This window comes from Ochlerotatus camptorhynchus, unplaced genomic scaffold, assembly GCF_037179485.1.
Source record: "Ochlerotatus camptorhynchus isolate MF236.1 unplaced genomic scaffold, CSIRO-AGI_Acam_v1.1 ptg000188l, whole genome shotgun sequence".
Classification (NCBI taxonomy): domain Eukaryota; kingdom Metazoa; phylum Arthropoda; class Insecta; order Diptera; family Culicidae; genus Ochlerotatus; species Ochlerotatus camptorhynchus.
This window is the reverse complement of record NW_027040678.1, coordinates 1,200,889-1,221,028: the sequence shown is the minus strand read 5'-3', so window position 1 is coordinate 1,221,028 and position 20,140 is coordinate 1,200,889. Positions and strand designations below refer to the sequence as shown.

Genomic DNA, 20,140 nt, shown 5'->3' with positions numbered 1-20,140 from the left:
TTGAATTTTTTTAGTTATAGACCTTACTTCGCCCAAATCAGTCCCCCAGGAATCATCAAAAATATTTTCCCGAGAGAAAATATTCAGATAATACCGAGCAACCTGATTCTCAATAGGACTAGTAAGACCCAAACTGAAATTATGGGAACTCTCGAATTGCTTAGCAAGTTTCTGAGCTTTTTCCAAATTTGTGATCAAAATTTTACCACCTTCTTTAAGCGCTGGAATAGGCTTTTGAGGTTTTTTCAAAAATTTTGTGAGTTTCCAAAAGGGTTTGGAACTCGGGTCTAATTTAGAAATATTATTTTCAAAAGTTTTGTTCCTCAGGGCAGAGAATCGCTTTTTAATTTGTTTTTGCAAATCCCGCCAGATAACCTTCATGGCAGGATCGCGTGTTCTTTGATATTGTCTCCTACGGACATTTTTAAGACGGATCAAGAGCTGAAGATCATCGTCTATTATAATTAAATCGAATTTAACCTCGCATTTTGGTACTGAGGCAGCTCTTGCTTCAACTATAGAAGTAGTCAGAGATTCAAGAGCATAATTAATTTCATCTTTGGTTTGCAAAGGAATGTTTGGATCGAAGTTATATTCCATAAATGTTCGATACTGCTCCCAATCAGCTCTATGGTAATTGAAAGTAGAGCTGTTGGGATTAGAAATTATTTCTTGGGATATTTCAAAAGTTACTGGAAGGTGATCAGAACCAAAGTCAGCATGGGTAACCAGTTGGCTACAAAGTTGACATGAATCAGTTAAGACCAAATCAATAGTGGAGGGATTTCTTGCAGAAGAAAAGCATGTTGGGCTGTTTGGATATTGAATAGTGTAATAACCTGCAGAACAATCATCAAACAGAATATTACCATTGGAATTGCTTTGAGCATTATTCCATGAGCGGTGTTTTGCATTAAAATCACCAATTATGAAGAATTTAGACCTATGACGGGTAAGTTTCTGGAGGTCACCCTTGAGAAAATTCTTTTGCTGGCCTACGCATCGGAATGGCAAATAGGCAGCTATAAACGTAAGTTGTCCAAATTTTGTTTCAACAGAAACTCCCAAAGTTTCAAAAACTTTGGTTTCAAATGAAGAAAGAATTTTATGTTTGATTCGTCTATGAATAATGATGGCAACGCCACCACAGGGTCCATCAAGACGATCATTTCTATAAATCAAGTAATTTGCGTCCTTCTTAACCTTATGGATTTTCCTTATTAGAGAGTTGTATAGATTTTTCTCCTTTAGCTTACTTAAATCTTTGGTTTTTATTAGTTAGGTAGGTTCCGATTCAACACATTGTAGTTTCATTTTTATACCTATGATCTTGACTTTTTTTACCTATGGGATGAGTACTTAAGGGGGTTAGATTTTGATAAGTTCTTTAGTGGGAATGACACTGATGAAGACTGCACATTGTAGTCGAAATACGTATCTGTCATGGATACCAAAATTAATTAAGTGGAATTAAATGGAAGATAACCTTTTTTGCTGTTTTATTTAGCATTCCGCTAACAACCCAATTTCATTACTTCCTTATGGTCAGGTTTAAGGAACGTTTCAGTTATAACGCCAATATGCACGTTATGAACTCTCAAAAAATTAAATAGCTCGTCTTCATTATCTTTAAGAGATCGAGCATTCCAATTCACAATATTTAATGCTTTAAAATCCATTACTGAATTTTAAAGTCATGACAATATTATTTGCAAATTTTACTCCAGTTTGAATTGCATCAAACATGGACTTAGATTTAAGCATATCAGAAATCATGTCAATTAATGAATTCTGTAAAAATTCCATTTTCGGGGCAGTAATGCTTCCTAAGTCAAAATTGTCAAAATTTCCGTTAGAACGTTGGTTAGTATTTTGATTCCTACCCGTTGTAAAAGCAGCATAGGTAGCTCCATTAACTCGCTGAACATTGTTAGCAGCGAGGGGAGTAGATACAGATGAAAAATTTGAAGCAGGGGTGATATTTGTACCTACGGGTACGAATGTAGAATTTGTTCCTCGCTGACCGTTGTTAACAGCAGAGGAATTTGTACCTGGTCGGAAACGTGGAGCGTTTCCTACCTGTCGGTTAGAACGAGATTGTAGGATCGCTTTGCGAGTCTTACATTCCCAAAAATTGGATTTGTGGTTTTCACCACAATTTGAACATTTAAATGTCTTAGGATCTTCCTTCACAGGACAGTCGTCCTTGCGTGAGAGGAATCACCACAATTCATGCATTTAGCTGGCATGTAGCAATTTTTAGTTCCGTGACCCCATCCCTGGCACTTACGGCACTGAGTGAGGTTTTTGAAATTTCCTCCAGTCTTCCTGAAGTGTTCCCACTTCACTCGGACATGGAGCATAAGGCTAGCTTTTTCTAAGGCCTTAAGGTTGTTTAGTTCACTAGACTTGAAGTGAACTAAATAAAAATCATTAGAAATCCCGTTGCGCGAATCACCAGGACGGGATTTCATTTTCATTTTGATTACTTGGAGTGGCACAACTCCAAGTAATTTTGCCAGTTCATCTTTGATCTGATCCAGGGATTCACCGCTGGGCAGTCCTTTCATGACAACCTTGAACACACGTTCAGTAAGATACTTGAGAAGACATTTAAATCCGTCCAAGGTTTCAGCCAATACACGGCATTCACTCCGACGTCCAATTTGTAGAGAAAACTTAACTTTCACGAAGTTCAAAAGTTCCATGCGAAGAGCATGGAAATCGGAAGTGGTTATCACAATAGGGGGAATCTTTTCCTTCTTGGCATTGAGCCGGGAAGAAAGTTTACTAGAATTTTTCTTGGATGATGGATCATTCTCATCATCCGTGAGCAAATCAAATTGATTACTCAAATTAATTTCTTCAGAAGGGGGGTCAAGAGTTTGCCCCTTTCTTTTGCGTTTAGGCGCCATGGCGGCAGTAAATTTTTATCCAAATCGACTTCCAAGCAGATTACTATAAGAATCTGAAGGATCGAAGAGGAATTTTCCAAATCGATATCCAAGAAGGATTACCTCGGGTAGGGTCCAAACAAGGATCAAAGAAGAATAAGAGTTGAAAAGGTAGAAAATTTTTACAGGTTGAGCACTGAAAAGTGCTGTTTAAATTTGTTGTAGCTTTAGGTAGTAGTAACACTTCCTTCAGCAAAAAGCAAATAGATCCGCACGGCAAGAGAGCACGTTGCGGACTGTGATTGTTAAAACATTTAAAAATCATCTGCTCTCCACCACAATGCAGTGATAGGCAAAATCCACTGATCTATTTTTCAATCGATAAAAGCATTCAAGAAATCTTTGAAAAGTACTCCAACATTTAATCATTGTGTGAATTGGATTTTTATTTATTTATTGTTTGTGCTATGAAATCATTTGACATCAATAGTATTTGTTCATATATTTTGATATTTTGGCGTTTGTAAACAAATCTCTTAGCGTCAAAAGTGTTTGTCCAAACGTCCAATATATTTATTATGGCCTCAGATAGCCTAGGTATTACCAAGTCGGAGGCAGAGGGTTCGATTCTTGGTCCGGTCGAGGGAATCTCGGGTTGAAAATTTTCTCGACTTCCCTGTGAATAGAGTATCATTGTGCTTGCCACACAATATACTAATTCATGCATTGGTCGGCATAGAAAACGCTCAATTAATAACTGTGGAAGTGCATCTTAAACACTAAGTTGAGAGCAGGCGAAAAGCTCGTACAAAGGGCGTCAAAGCCATGTGAATTATAATTGGATCAGAATACTACAAAATACTAGATCTATAGGATTGTTTAGATTGGAAGATGCAAAGTTCTCTGTTCAAAGCAATTTAACGGCAAATTCGGGTGTACTACGTACCTTCACCCAGGAAAAGTGATTACAAAGCAAATCCGCTATCCCTATCAACAATCCAACCTTAGAGATAATCATACCACAAGAAAACTCATGTTGCAAGTTCATAATTCAGAAACGAAGGAACCTGTTTTTGGAATCAAGGGCTTGAGCGTTCTCACTGGCATTCCAGATTTTGACATTATCAAAGGGTTGCCACCAGATTACATGCATTATTTCAAAGTATTATTTCAAAGGGATTAAAGTGTGCACCAAATATTTATGTAAGAGCTTTAACTACGATGATTCATTCATTTCTCTAAATGGTGTTTTTTTTTAAGTATCCATCGGTTGCTAATCGATTCTAGAAAAATGCTTATGTTTTAGGAAATTTGTTATCTACAACAAAAGTTTTCGAAAACATGATTTGTTTTTGTTTTTGTTTGTTTTACGCACTAAGTAAAAGAGTAAAAGATTGTTTTACCATGTGTACAATAGGGTGTTTCATTTTGAAAAAAGTGATGAATTTTTGATAGGCCACCCTCCAGTTCGATTCATAGCCCCAAAATATGAACCTGTGCAAAAAATGGTAAAGATTGATGAAGGTTTAGAGGTCGCGCCAATGATTTGGATTTTGTATGGAGATTTTGGTGAATTAGTATGGGAAATTATTGATTTTCGTTTACATTGCTCTAACTTTGGTTGTAGTTGTCCAAACGTTGAAAAAAAAAAATATGTGGTTGTCATGACAATGATCAACAAGCCTGTTGTTGTTGCGATGAAATTGGCGTTGTTGCCTTGTACATATTCATCTGTCAATTTACCCTATTTTGCCATTTTTTCACATTTTTATAATTCTTGATACGCTGCAAAACTGAGCGTAGCAACTGTAGGCTTTTTGTTTATTGCCATAGCAATAACATACTAAATTTTTTCGACATTTGGACAAGTAGAAGCAAAGTTATAGCGATATAAGCGATTTTTTAAATTCTTCCATAGTAATTCCCATACAAATTTCAAATCATTGGCGCGACCTCTAAACCTTCATCAATCTTTACCAATTTTTGCACAGGTTCATATTTTGGGGCTATGAATCGAACTGGAGGGTGGCCCATCAGAAATTCATCACTTTTTTCAGAATGAAGCACCCTAGTGTACAAGTTGTTTGCGTTTATTCACTAATAACTACAAAAACATGAAGATTTCTAAATGAATCACAGGTGTACGCTCAATTTTGAGACTGACTGTATGTCAGTTATAACAAAGTAAGGATAGTGAAATAATAATTTTGTGGTGATAGCCCAGGTCAAGGACTCAATGACGATGATTAATTGTTCAGGAAAAAAAAAATCAAACATTGTTCAAACTCGTTTGATAAGAAAATGGATTCCCCCTGGTATGGCTTACATCATATTCAAATCCATACCAGAATTCCTAATCGTAGCCTACCACATAATTCTTATCTTTCCAGCACAGAACGTCGGTTGTCGGTGCAACTCTCATTTTTAAGTATCATCAATCCAAGGTTATCAGTAAGTATAACATGCAGCCTCACAATCGGGGCATCTTCAACGCAGTGTGTCGCCGGAGAGCATGTTGCGAACATGTTCAAGAGCACTGTTTCTTCAAGGGTGAGCCACATTTACGCGTTTTCGTTCTGTTTCACCGTCCTCGTTGTCGGGGCTTCGTTGGCATCGGTCCGAAGTGATTCCGCTGCCAACACCACCGTGGTTGAGTCCAGGATTTACCGAGATGGTGTCTGCAGTAGGGTGAGTCCGGTTCTCGAGAATAGAATAGGATTTGGCGATTATGCCATGCAAGGAGAATGGCCCTGGCATGGGGCTATGTTTGTTGTGGAAGATTACAAGTGCGGATGTTCGTTGATTAGCGAGTGGTTCGTCCTGACTGCGGGTCATTGTGTGTTCAATCCAGAAACGAACTATAAATTCGACCTGAAGAGGCTACGCGTAGTGTTGGGGCTGCTCACGTTAAATGAGTACCAAAGTCACACTCGGGAGCACAAAGTGAAGGAAATAAGAGTTCATCCGATGTTCGAAACGGGCAATCACAAGCACGATATAGCCCTGTTGCTGTTGGCCACGGCTGTCGAATTCAACCAACAGATTCACCCGATCGAAGTCGACTTCAGCAAGCCACCGTGGATCGAAAAGGTGGCTGGCAATTTGGGAACGGTCGTTGGGTGGGGACTCACCGATGCGGACAAAGTCTCGAACGAGCTCATGGTGGCTGAAATGCCGATCGTTCGCTACGCGGAATGCATTGAAAGCGATCCCCACCTGTTCGGGCTATTGGTACACGGAGGGATGTACTGCGCTGGAGCTCGGAATGGTGCGAATTTAAGTGTTATTTTTTTACATCGATGAGCGTGCTAATGTTCGGTTGGTATTGGATCGTTTCAGGGACCAGCGTCTGTAACGGGGACAGCGGTGGAGGAATGTATATTTTTCAAAACAATGGCTGGATCCTACGAGGAGTGGTTTCATTTGCCGCAATTCGAGACGGCACTAATCTGTGCAATCTGTACAGCTATGCAGCGTTCACTAATGTGCCATACTATACGGAATGGATACAAAGCCAAATGCAAGAACACCAACGGAAGTTAACGGATTCGATGCCGGAGCAGAATAATATTACTGGTAAAGGTAATGGTTGTATTTCTTTAAAAACTTTCCTATTGGGCTAGCTACTTTCACTAGGGGTAAATATTTGTCAGTGGAGTTCATTTGTCTGACAACTTTGAGTCCGTTTCCGGCCTCACATGTTTACGGAATACAGTTTGATTGTAGGCAGTGATTTATTCATGTCGAAAAAGCATACAAGATTTGGAACTTTTTTACTTGAAATGAGTTTTTAATATGATTTTAAAAGAGACTGCTATAAATTGATTACCTTCGCTGATGCTATGTTCTTCTTCGCTATTGATCGTGTTCAAAATAGCACATTGGCGATGCAAGATATTTTTCTAAGGGGTCCAGACGCAGAGTTGACAAGTGAGCATCATTGGATTATTTGAAAATATGGTTATTCAAGTTGTAAGTAATGCTTATCCGAGATATGAAAAGAATATATACAAAGATTGATTAATCTAATAATAGTCAAACGCAAAACTTCAGAATGAACAATCAAAGCAAGTCTTCCTAAAAAATGCATGTTCAAAATAACAAAAAAAAAAAAAATTAGTGTGTCCAAATCACTATCGCACCGTTGACGTAGGAGGCTGTTTTTGTTGCTCAGTTCAATAATAATGGATCAATGAAAATGCTGAGGTTTTTACAGAACTGTGCTGTGCCTTCCACAGTATTTTACATGTGATCATCCATATACAGTAGCGCCAAAAGCATGCTGTGGTGGTTTTCAAAACTTGACCATCTAAATTAACCAAGAGCCCCGTAACGTGGGTACATCACCTTTTCGTGGTACGTTACGGGATGTAAAATCTACCACCGATTCCTAGTCCTGACTACTACAAACTAGAGGAACAGGATTTTTCAGTAATCCAAGGTACACATCTTAGTCCTTGTTACTTTTTATGGCTTATTGATAGTGACAAAACTCGGCTTTGTCCACCGAGGATGATCTTGAAACAAGGAAAAAATGAGTTAGTTAGTCTGTGATTGCTAATCTTCTATTCGTTGTTTCTAGTTTGAAGTGGTTAAGACTAGGGTTCTGATGCATGGTCATTATCGATGTCATTCCTTAATTTTGTTGCTAAGGATTCCAATTTTGACTGACAAAGGGGCGCGCCTTTGTAGAGTGGTTCACCACTCCCAAGGGAATAAATATCGGGACCTTTCAATTAGAGTCGGATCCTTGCGATAAATGCGAGAATGACAACTGTAAAAAAAAATCGAATGCTTCATCATTTCTCAATAGTGATGGAGTAATACGAAATGCACTTATTTAAGGACACGGTACATACTACAATTCATGAAATTACTGGTCGCAGTGGTGTTAGGCTCCGAACAGAGGAAAAAAAGATCAATTACATAAATCATAATTTAAAAATCTAATAAAAAACCAATAAAATAATATTCTAAAATATTTTTTTTTTAAATAATGCCATATATCATAAAATTCAATTTTTTTTAAATTCAGTTTCTATCCCATTCAACGTAAGACTCCAAACACGTGCATTCAACTTTCAATGACAGATTATTTAAAATTATTTCATGTTGCCAATTAAAATGCATTTGATGTAACAACCCGGTTTAAAAATTTACCATTTTTTCCGTTTTATCGGTTAAAAGCATACAAAAACCATATAATGTCACTGTATTATACCTTGTTTTCGAAGGCTGTAAATTTCTCTAGCGTCATCTGTCAATTTTTAATAAAATTACGTATAATGGAGGAAGCTTGTAACTAGAGCAACATGTGAAAAGGACCTGAGTGCTAAATGTAAACGATTATTTTAAACGTGGATTTCTCGTGAATATTGATTCATTCTAGCAAACCGACACCAACAAGTTTGCTCTATCAGATGATATAACTAGTTTGTGTGGGTGTGTTGTAATTTGTGAACAATATACGTTTAAATGCATTGTCTACGTTGGCTTTAAGCCTTTTCACATGTTGCTTGAGAAGGTTATGGTGGTTCCAAATATGTGTAACTCCTGGTCATTCACCAAAATCAGTCTAGTTACATGCCATACAATTGCACGTTCGATCGCGAACAGCATCATTTTTTTACGTAGAACTACGTCTTTGTCGACTATAATGGGGTGCAAATCAAAAAATATGTATGGTAGAATAGTGTTAGGTTTTGAACGATTGTAACTTTGTCATTTAAATATGAAATTAAAATCCAAAAACGTCAATCGATAGGATATTACTTTATAAATCTGCACACTTAGAAATTCCTAATTTCACACGTGACGGAGTCCATCTTTGACATAAAGCATACGACGTAAACAAACAAGTCATGTAAAATTAAGTACTCTGAGACTGAAAAGTTTGAGCTGAATTTCGCGTCTATTATGACTCAATTTTATGTCAAAATTGACGCTCGTATATGTCAGTCTCAGAGCACCTAAATTTACATGATTTTTTCAAAGTGTGTGCTGAAATAAAAACTTTTCCAATTTTCCATAAAACAACGTTTGGAAAATGTACAAATAATTTTATCACTGTTTTCATGAAATAAACGTTTTCCAAACCCAGTCCTCATAATCGAGTACCACTTGTTTGTACATCGTTCTGCTTAAACCTGAACTGATGTAAAACAGCACTGCTGTCGTGCATCTGCTCATTACCGCTCCAGACGGCGTGACACTGGGTCCTGCAGTAAGCAGAAGCAAGGCAGCGATTAATGTGGTGTTTACATCTATCCGGATTTGCTAGCACTAACACCCCAACTCCCCCTATAATGACAGCCTTAAAAAGACATGAACTTTGACGATCACTTTTTTCCGACAAATAACAATTGACAAACTACAGTAAAGGAAACAAACTAATCAAGTAAAATTAATTTTACCCTCTACTACACAGAGAGCCAAAACATTCAGTTAGTGATTTATCAACAACTGACAATAAAACATATCTCGTACCTCTATATATACAATGAGATAAACATCAGAAGTCCGTCCTTTTTTACATATTCTGCACAAAAAAAAATATTGTCTAAGCTCCGCCCCTGACAGGATTTTCCGCCGTTTTTTTTATGAATGGGGCAGGGCAGAGAGTATCTTTTGTTCAGAATATGTACGGATGTTAATCTAATTGCATATATAGAGGTACCATATATGTTTTACAGTCAGTTGGATGCGTCAGGCAGACGGACAATCCAAGACCACTGCAGAGAGAGTTCGGTGTTCTCAAGCCAACATGAAAGCAGTCAGAGGTAATGCGTCACCATCTACTGATTGGGACGCTGGAGAAGGTCCTTCAACATGAGGTAGGAAATTCAAATAAATGTGTAACAACCTTTGGAATCGCATACGTTCGACACGTAAGGTAGAGCAATGAATTTTTTTTTGGACCTATCCAAAAATGATTCATGTTGGACCTATTTTTACTAGCGGTAATTTAGTTCAATAAATTCTAAGAATCTTCTTCCACAAGCTGCTACAACTTCTTCTTAAACCTCATAACTATAAAGAAAAATATTTGTTTTAATGATTAACATAGGTTCGGTTTTAAAAAAAGGTCACTTTTAACTAATTTTCTCATCAACATGGCTCACTTTTGAACGTTCACAAGACGAATGTTTACTTGCATTTTCAATTTTTTTTTGTGCTTTATAATACTACTAAAAGATATAAACTTCATGCTGGCATACATTAATGTAATCAAAAGTTTGAATATTTGACAAAATCCATAATTTATATTTGTATCATGGTTGGACCTAGATGTTTCCTGCATTGGCTGTCAGGTGTGCTTACAATTTCCTTCGCGCGCAGCAACATGATTTTCTGTTTACTTTCCTAGTCACAATTTTTTTCAAGCAGAGCATAGAGGAAGTAGATAAATTCTCATGTGATTTGAGGCATCGCATCGCATAATGATCCAAGTCTAAAACTGGCTTCCCTAGGGGTTTTCGGAAATTGATTGGATTCTGTATATACCTAATAACTACCATTGAACTGGTTGTTGAATTTTAATGTGATTCAATGGTTGTTGACCATATTCAGAAACTGGCCACTTCATCGAGGGGGGGGAGGGGGGATCGAAACATTGCCAGGTATGGTCAATATGGCACTGGACCCCCCTCAAATTACTACCATTGAACTAGTTTTTTTATTCTAATGTAAATTGAGGTGTCAAATGATAAGTTTTATTTGTTTAAGGTCGCAATCAGCCTCATGCCTCATATAAACCGTAGCAAGTTCCTGTCATATTTCCGGAACGGGTTGACCGATTCCAAAAAATATGTGCTCCATGTGACGATAATACCTTTCATTTAACGGCTGTTGAGCATACGAATGGTACTGTATATAATAGGTCCATCCAACATTATTTATTCTTTAGTATTATTAGAAACCTGAAACACACATTTTTCATGTCCATATGTTATATTCATAGAAAAAAGGCATACATTTAGACGCAGTCCGAAAATGACAACCCAGACAACCAGAAGTTGTATAACAATGTGCAGACAGTATCGTAAATTGCTAAAGTTGAAGTCAACATCACATATAAGAACGGCATGCATCGCATTATGTTTAAGTTAAATCGTATAGAATGCAAATTTCCGACCAATATGCGATGATTCATTTTTTCGTCGTACGTATCACAAATCAAATCGGATTACATCGTATGACTTTTCAAAGTGAATGTGTTATTACAGATTAAATCGTATATGATGTTAAATCAACCCATTTAAAATTAAATAAAAATTTGCATGTATAAGCCATGTCTTTGCATTCTATACGATTTGTTTGTTTGTATATATGTTTGTACATCACGAAAACAACTTTGAATATACGTGCATTCTGGTTGTCTGGGAAATAGGTCCACCAAAAACCCTACACCGGGGCATGTTGAAACGCGTGGAAGTTGAAACGGTAGATGTATCTCATAGCGGAAGTGAATAATCACTGAGATTATTTCTAATATATTAGTTTGCGGTAGTACAGAATGCCTCTCAAAAATAAGTACAGTGAATATTCACTTCCACTAAGAGATAAACGTATCGTTTCAACTTACCCCGGTTTACCTTAACTATGATGCTTACTATCAAAACATTGAACAGATGGAGAACCTGTATACGAGCTTTTGCTCTGACTTTGAAACTCAATAACTGAATCTCGCTAATTTTCAATTAATGTTTTACTAAGCACCTACTTATCGGAAACCAAACGTATGATTTGAGAAAATTCACTGTAATCTATTTTGTATCATTCTACAAACACGCTACATAATGATGATATGTGATCATTTTATGTTCGGGTTGTCCACCAAATTGAAGAATAAAGAGGTGCTTAAACCTCGTATGATCGTTATACCCCTTCCTCCCCTACTTCTCTGACATATGTACCAACATTTTGTTCAATATTGAAAGTACCGTCTTCTGATAAGAAAAACAACTGCCTGTTGCGTTATCATAAAATGCAACCTTCACTCTCTTGTTTACTTCAGAGACCTAATTTAAAAATAATAATGGAGCTACTGAAAAAAATGAACGTATTTTTTGGCAATTGTTTTTTTTCCGACAACATGCATGGCGTCTTTGTGGTGCTACTCCAAAATATATAACGGCACATTTGAATTTTCATAACTTATTACATTCCAGGAAAAATACTTGAACCAACATTGAACCATAACCGAAACATTGAAATACTTGAAAAATTTAAAATATAGTAAAAAGGTCAAAAATGCATGACATACTTCAATTTTGTGTTGTTCTACGTCATACTGTCTCCTCAGGGCCCGAGGAAAACAACCTATGCGACCCGTTGAGACATCTTGGCGAGCCAAGATCTCGACTATTGCAATTTAATTTATGTGTTTTTAAAACGGATAGATCTGAGGATTTAGTAGTTAGTGTCATCTTGTGTTCTCCCAAGTTGTTAGCTGCCCATCGGTATACCCCCATGTTTGTCTTTTTCATTAGAGTGTCACTTAGTTCAAGATCAAGAGCATATTGCTCTCCAAACCTTGTGTTCTCAATCCCTACCCTGACATCCATTTGTTACAATTTGTTACCCCTAACCTCGAGATAGCCGCGAGTAATCGGCCTCCGCTTTACTAACGTTAGTTTTAAGAAATTTTGTAATCTAAGCAATGAACATCGGCTCCGCAAAGCTACGGCAAATGCGTCTGGAAAAATAAACGCATTATAAAAAAAAACGTCATACTGCAGTCGTGTCTAGGACACAACCCTTTCATTTTTCTTCTAAAACACACCACCCTCGATCAAAAGCTTGGTTCAACACACCAACCGAACAATAGATCACGCATAATTGAGGTCATACAGAAAACAATGCAGGGGAACACATTTCTATTGTGATCAAGCACCACTGCACCAACAACTCAAGACAAAACGAATGCAAAATAAATAAATCAATTAAATGTGCGTCAGGCCTGGGCTACAATAAAAATGCGACCGACTGGATCAACTTCTTTGACGACATCCTAGGGAGAAGGCCAGAGTACAGTTTCACATTACGTGATAAAAAATTGATTTTCTTCCAGGTATTCTTCTGAGAATCGGTTTTATGAAATCATCGCTAGAATTAATATAAATGGTTGAAAGTGGAGACCAATTGGAACAACATTCTCATTGCTAGGCAGTCGAAAAGGTTGATTAATCCGAGCATTTCAATGACAAGCAAAATTCTTGAACTATCAAAGAAAGATCTCAGTATGTACACTGGTTTAATAACAGGACACTGTCGATGTAAATATCACTTGAAGCTAATAGGAAAACTTCAAGAGGTTAGGTTAGGTTATTTTTATTAGCGAGACTTTCAGCCAGAGGCTGGTTTATCTCTTCTTCAAGAGGACATGTGTCGATTATGTGGCAAATGAAAAGAAGACTCTGAACACCTGCTATGCTCTTGTACAGCAATCTTCGATAAGAGGCGTATTTTTCTGGATAAGGGGCTGACAGGACCCTTTGATATTTGGAATTCAGTTCCCAGCCAAGTATTGCAATTCATTTGAAATGTAATACTTGCTGCTTTCGGTCAGTCTATGTCGGTCGCTTCACAAAATGGTGATACGACATGCTGATAAAGCAATATTAAAACGGGGAATATATCACAATACATCTAAGTACTGGTCAGAATACCCAACACGAAAAAAAAAGGTTGATGTTAATCTTAATGTGCATTAAAAGTTTCTTCTATTTTTTTCAGCTGATCCTGATACAAAACCACGATCATCAATAAAAGAAACAACGACCGCCACCGCAACTATCCAAGAGTCCGACCCGTTCACCCCACAACCTATCAAAATCCCTCCTTCGGAATGTCTCCAGCATTACGACGAAACCATCACCGTTGAGTACGGATCAAGCATATCGCTCCTCTGCCGTCACAGCTTCAACGGACAAGAGCAATCGGTCCATTGGTTCCGCGAAGACAGATACCTTAGGCTGCTCAATCTTTCCAACGAAGTTGACTTTGCTGGTTCGGTGGTTCACGATATCCTCACGCTACGGCACGTTGAAGCCAGCCACTCGGGAAGGTATTTCTGTCGAGTTCAGCTACCAAACGAAAACGTTACCGACAATCGGGTCATCTCCGTTGTTGGAGTAGTGCCACGATTTGAGCCCAAAGCTGATAAGCCCGCTTATATGAAGTTTGTCAATTACCTGATGCAGGGTTACTTCAGCTTGGAAGTGACGTTCAAGGCCGACCGAGAAGATGGGGTGTTATTCTATCGTAGCGACGAGTGGGGACAGGAGATGATGATGCTCGCTCTTGTCAACTGTAGTTTGGAGTTTAATTTGCTTACTAATAAGGACGCGGTACGGAGAGTGGATAGTGGAGCGGAAACCGTCAAACTTGGGCAATGGCACACCGTGGAGATTCATTGCCATCTGGGAAGGTGCTACTTTGCTTTGGACGATCGAATACAGGCAATGTTCGAGGAAAATCTGTTCGTTTCGAATAGCACGATCGAGAACTTCTACCTGGGAGGTATTCCGCATCGCAATGGGAGTGGATTTACCGGTTGCATAAGTCAGATGGTATTGAATGATAATCGGTTTTATCTACGGAAGGAAGCGGTCGAAACGCAACTAGTGTCACAATGTGACCATTGCATGGTGAATCCTTGCCAGAATGGAGGTGTCTGTGTGGAGATGATGGCATCAAGTGGGTTCCATTGCATGTGTCCGGATGGATTTACAGGAAGAACCTGTTCCAATAGAGGAGAAAGATGCACCGCATTGGCCTGCGTGGAGTCAATATGCCGGGATTTTGAGAACGGATTTCGGTGTGCTTGTTCTCCGGAGAGAACTGGGAAGCATTGCCAAGAAACAAATGTACTCAGTGGCGATGCAATTTCTTTCCGGTATTTTGGATATGCGAAATATGTGTAAGTAGAATGTGTTTGGTTCACGACTTTTGGGCTTTGGTGTGTAGAATTTCAGTCATAAAAAGCCCGTGGTTTTAATTTTCTTTAGAGTTCATCACAAACAATAATCATTAAAATAACAATCAAATTGTAAGTTATTGCTATTCCATTGCAGAATAAACATTGAGACCAACTTCAACATACACATCCAGTTTTCGTTCAGGAACTTGGGTGACGGAATGATAGTAGCCCACATACTGGAGGATAACTCTGGCTCCGGAAACTTCCTAGCCCTTGTCATCGATCGTGGCATGATAGAGCTGCGATTCTCGCTAGACCTAGATGTAAACGTTTCCATACTGAAGTCATCCGTTCCCCTGCATCCAAACTCGTGGTATACTGCAGCGGCCGGCTATCAGAAGGGCTCCGTATACTTCCAACTCAACGATGAACCAACACTAACAGAAAGCATCTCCAAGAATCTCTTCTCCCACCATCGTGACCATTTCCTGTACCTGGGAGGTCTGGACGACAGTGTACCGCAGTATCGAATTCCCGGCAAGTTTTCTGACAAGGCCACCGACTTCGATGGCTGTTTGAAAGAGGTAGGTCAAGTTTGTTTGCACTGGACATCGGTAATAAAAAGTTTCCTTTTGTTGCTAATGACTCGTTTCAGCTGAAAATATCCAACCAAACGATAGACGTTACGAAAAGTTTCCTCTACGCTAGGAATGTAGAAAATTGTAAATAAATGAACCAACTTCTAGCTAAAGAGAAAACTTTCCCCAGGAAATTACTCTTTTAACGACATTCGGGCATCTGTCCACATTTCCTTCAACGGCAATAAAAATTAAACAGTAATTATAATTATTATTCTCTATCATTTCTCGGCTCGATTCGGCTGAAGTTGGTAACATTACACCGGATCAAACGACTCTCCCGCACTTCAGGGTTGGAAAATTTTACCCACCGTAAAGTATCACATTATTCTGCAATCACTTACAGTGCCCTCATCTGAATATGGTAACATCTGCTATGCTGGCGCCATAATGACCTCCCCATCCCTTCTCATGAGGGTGTAAAAAAATGGTGAATAAATCTGTTGCGGTTGTTCAATGCTGTTGCTGTGCAATAAGCGTGTCGACAGCGTGGAACTTGGTTTGTACATTTTGTTCCGCATCCCAATAAACAGGTACTCTGTAGGGATGGGCAAAACGGTTAATATCAATGAGCGGCTCAGAGCAGGAACCGGCTCATTTGAGCGGCTCATTGACTCTTTTTTTTAATAAATGATGAATTCAGATATGCATGAGTACGAAAACCAATAGAGTACACCGCACTATTTCGTGATTAGAAGAGAAAAAGAAATTTGTTCTTGAATCCAAAGTAGCAACACTGGTAAAGGGTGATACGGTCAAAATTTGGTCAATATCAACTTGACGTATTTCTTTCAATTTTGCATTTAAAAAACCTGAACACCCCTCATTTTGAAGGTGTGTGTGTGTAGAATGTTGCTCCTATTTTGATTTTGGAATTCACTCTTCAGTTGTCAAAATGCCGTCCAAGCAAGAAGAGCAGCGTATCAAAATTTTGCTCGCGCATCGCGAAAATCCGAGCTACTCGCACGCAAAGTTGGCAAAATCGCTAAAAGTTGCCAAATCAACCGTTACAAATGTAATTAAAGTGTTTGGGGAACGTTTGTCGACAGCTAGGAAGTCTGGATCGGGGGGAAATCGAAAACCGGAAGCCGCTGAGACGACAAAGAGAGTTGCCGGTAGTTTCAAGCGAAACCCTAACCTCTCTCTCCGAGATGCCGCAAATAAGCTGGGTGTATCGTCTACAACCGTGCATCGAGCCAAAAAACGAGCCGGACTATCGACTTACAAGAAGGTAGTGACTCCAAATCGCGATGATAAACAAAATACGACGGCCAAAGCGCGATCCCGGAGGCTGTACACGACGATGCTGACGAAGTTTGACTGCGTGGTAATGGACGACGAAACCTACGTCAAAGCCGACTACAAGCAGCTTCCGGGACAGGAGTTTTATACGGCAAAAGGAAGGGGAAAGGTAGCAAATGTTTTCAAGCACATGAAACTGTCAAAGTTCGCAAAGAAATATCTGGTTTGGCAAGCCATCTGTACCTGTGGCTTGAAAAGCAGCATTTTCATAGCTTCCGGGACGGTCAACCAAGAAATTTACGTGAAAGAGTGTTTGAATAAACGTCTGCTGCCTTTCCTGAAAAAACACGGTTGTTCCGTACTGTTTTGGCCGGATTTGGCATCTTGCCATTACGGTAAAAAGGCCATGGAGTGGTACGCCGCCAACAACGTGCAGGTGGTTCCCAAGGACAAGAACCCTCCCAACACGCCAGAGCTCCGCCCAATTGAGAAATACTGGGCTATTGTCAAGCGGAACCTAAAGAAGACCAAAAAACTGCTAAGGGCGAGCAGCAGTTCAAGGCAAACTGGCTTTCTGCGGCGAAGAAGGTGGACAAGGTGGCTGTACAAAATCTGATGGCAGGGGTCAAGCGTAAGGCCCGGCAATTCGCATTTGGAAAAGCGGAAGCCTAACTGAATATTTTTCCTGAATTTTATACTAATTGAACTTGAAAAAGAAATTTAATTTGATTTTTTAAATAAACGATTTCACCGATTTACACGCGTTTTCCCTTGACCAAATTTTGACCTATCACCCTTTACTAGCACAGTAACTGGTACTACCACAGAGGATATAAATATATCTGCTAAATGGGGGAATATTCTCTTTCTGGCATAATCGAGAGAAGAAAAGGGCGAACAAGCGAACACCAATGAGCAAGACACACTCGAAAATATGGCAACAGTTGTGACGAAAACTGGCCACACGGTTTGGACCAGTCTAGTAATAACGCAATTTCGCTGTTAGAAACGGAGGAATTGAATAGGAGTACAGTAAACAAAAACAAATCGAAACCTAAGGTGTACACAGTTAAAACTATTTTGTAATTTTACACGACTTTCCATGCACATAAAAAAACATGCATATTCATGTAAAATTAAATTGGTTTTAAAATTTCACGACTTGAAATGTACATGCATGTTCCCGTAGTAAGCCACCTTTCAATTTTGAAAGTAAACGTTTATTTGAGAGCCGTGGCTCAATTTCATAGAGCCGTGGCTCGTTCGCTCTTTTTAACGAACCGGGTACAATAAGCGGCTCGTGAGCATTCCCATTTCTAGTAACAGGCCGCCATCGGTATTCATATGCGTGGAAACGGATGGACGCAATTTACGAGACAAATGGACCCTCAATGGCAGATTCTCGCCCGTATCAACTTCACTACATATGCATCGGGCATGAAATGGCATTTTTAATGACGATAATTCACCATCACTACCATCAGCCATTCATACTGCAGTGATAGAATCAGAATAATGGCTGTCATTATTACTTCATGGAAATGTATTTTGTGGTTGAGATCTGACATTTGGGAAAAAAAATTTACAATTTACTTCAATTTTGATCCATTTGATGTTTTCGACCTAGTGTAGAGCACTACTTCAGCCTAATCGCCTATTTTGGGTCTATCCAGCAGAAAACATCAAATAAATCCATCGTTTCAGATTAAACAAGTTAATTATGCGTACGATACTTTAATTAAAAAACTACTGATTTCGGATTTACAATCGGAATCCGTCGTAGGATTCCCCATTAGGATCCGTCTTCGGATTCTCCATTGCGATCCGTCTTCGAATTCCCTATCGGGATCCGTCTTCGGATTCCCCAATCGGAATCCGCCTTTGTGTTTGGATTCCCCATTGCATCTAAAGATTTTCCATCAGGATCCGTGTTCGGATTCCCATCGAGATCTGGGGCCACATTGTGCATCTCGAAACGAAAAACTTTTTCATACAAGCGTTCGTACAAAAAGTCTTTCGTTTCGAAATTCACAATGTGACCCCTGTCATTGGATTCCTCACCGGTATCCATCGTCGGAATCCGTCATTGGATTCTCCATCGGAATCCGTATTTGGATTCCCTTTAGAATCCGTTTTAGAATTCTCCATCGGGATCCGTCATCGGATTTCCCATTGGGATCTGTCATCGGATTCCCCATCGAGATCCGTCCTACAGGATCCGTCCTACGGGATACCTCCTAAGGGAACCGTCCTACGGGATACGTCTTACGGGATCTGTTCTACGGGATCCGTCCTATGGGATTCGTCCTACGGGATCCGTCATCGAATTCCCCTTGGGGTTCATTATCAGATTCTCCATTGGGATCCGTCATTGGATTTTCTCTCGGGATCCGTCATCGGATTCCCCATCGGAATTCGTCATCGGATTCTCATCGGGAGCCGTCATCGGCCATTCGCCAACAGGTTGCATCATCGGATTCCCCATAGGGATCCGTCATCGGATTCCCCATAGGGATCCGTCATCGGATTCCCCATCGGGATCCGTCATCGGATTCCCCATAGGGATCCGTCATCGGATTCCCCATAGGGATCCGTCATCGGATTCCCCATAGGGATCCGTCTTTGAATTCTCCATAGGGATCGTGTTCAGATCTCCTATCAAGAACCTTCTTCGCGTTTGTCATCGAGACCCGTGTTGGGTTTTCCATCGGGATTCATCTTCGGAATCCATAATCGGATTCCCCATCGTGATCCGTCTTCGGAATCACCATCGAGATCCTTCCTCAAAGCAGAACCATTGAAGAAACTGCATTTTTCTTTGCAAATTAATCCACTGGTTGATACTGGTATCAGGAAGCCAGGCTTGGTAATAGCCAAAAAATAGTTCATTCCGTAATCCGGTATTTCGAAGAGGGCCAATACGTTCAGCAAATCACTCGGCAACACCAACAATATTATTTTCTCCAGCAGAAGGGAAAATAAAAAATCATGAAATGAAAAAACTTGCCATCCCATGAAATCAAAACAATGATTCATGATTTTGTGATGGAAATTTATCATGACCGCTACAAGTGTTACCTGGTCAACCGTGTTCACCGCATGGGTATCTGTTATACGCATTTTGCCTTCCATCTTATACAAGTACTGATAGTCTAGTGGGTAAAGTATCGGTATAATGGACGTAAGGTTCTTGGTTCGAATCCAGTCTGATCCTTTATATTATTGTTTCACATATTTTGGTTTAAAGCTAAAAGTTAAATTCATGAATTTAGGTCATGACTTCAACTCGGATGATTCATGATTCCGGGAATCTTGGGTGCGTTACGCAAACGTAGCTTATGATATCATAATTCATGGTGTATTTTCATAACATGAAAAAACGATATGTTCATGAAATCATGAGTCATTTTTCTAATGTCGAAGATTGGATTTGTACCCGTGCA

The 20,140-nt window shown here is 39.3% G+C and overlaps 1 protein-coding gene and 1 long non-coding RNA gene across 3 annotated transcripts in view; one reads left to right on the top strand and one right to left on the bottom strand.

Moving 5' to 3' along the window:
* The window catches only part of LOC135702225 (uncharacterized), a 161,999-nt gene that overhangs the window by 68,089 nt on the left and 73,770 nt on the right, over positions 1–20,140 (bottom strand). The gene's annotated exons all lie outside the window — the stretch shown is intronic.
* On the top strand, positions 5,350–15,663 carry LOC135702217 (uncharacterized). Of its 2 annotated transcripts, none has more exons than XM_065223248.1 (5): positions 5,350–6,162; positions 6,234–6,470; positions 13,632–14,817; positions 14,972–15,401; positions 15,473–15,663. In XM_065223248.1, the coding sequence occupies exons 1-5, from the start codon at positions 5,418–5,420 to the stop codon at positions 15,545–15,547; spliced, it is 2,673 nt and encodes an 890-aa protein (XP_065079320.1). In that variant the 5' UTR covers positions 5,350–5,417; the 3' UTR covers positions 15,548–15,663. The 2 variants fall into 2 exon arrangements, with proteins under 2 accessions (XP_065079320.1, XP_065079318.1); XM_065223246.1 differs by having other exon boundaries at positions 6,234–6,476.

Excerpts from the sequence above, each read along its gene's own strand:
- LOC135702217 (XM_065223246.1), top strand. The coding sequence starts at position 5,418 with ATGTTCAAGAGCACTGTTTCTTCAAGGGTGAGCCACATTTACGCGTTT. Across the intron at positions 6,163-6,233 it reads CTGCGCTGGAGCTCGGAATG|GGACCAGCGTCTGTAACGGG; the intron begins GTGCGAATTTAA and ends GGATCGTTTCAG. Across the intron at positions 6,477-13,631 it reads GAATAATATTACTGGTAAAG|CTGATCCTGATACAAAACCA; the intron begins GTAATGGTTGTA and ends TATTTTTTTCAG.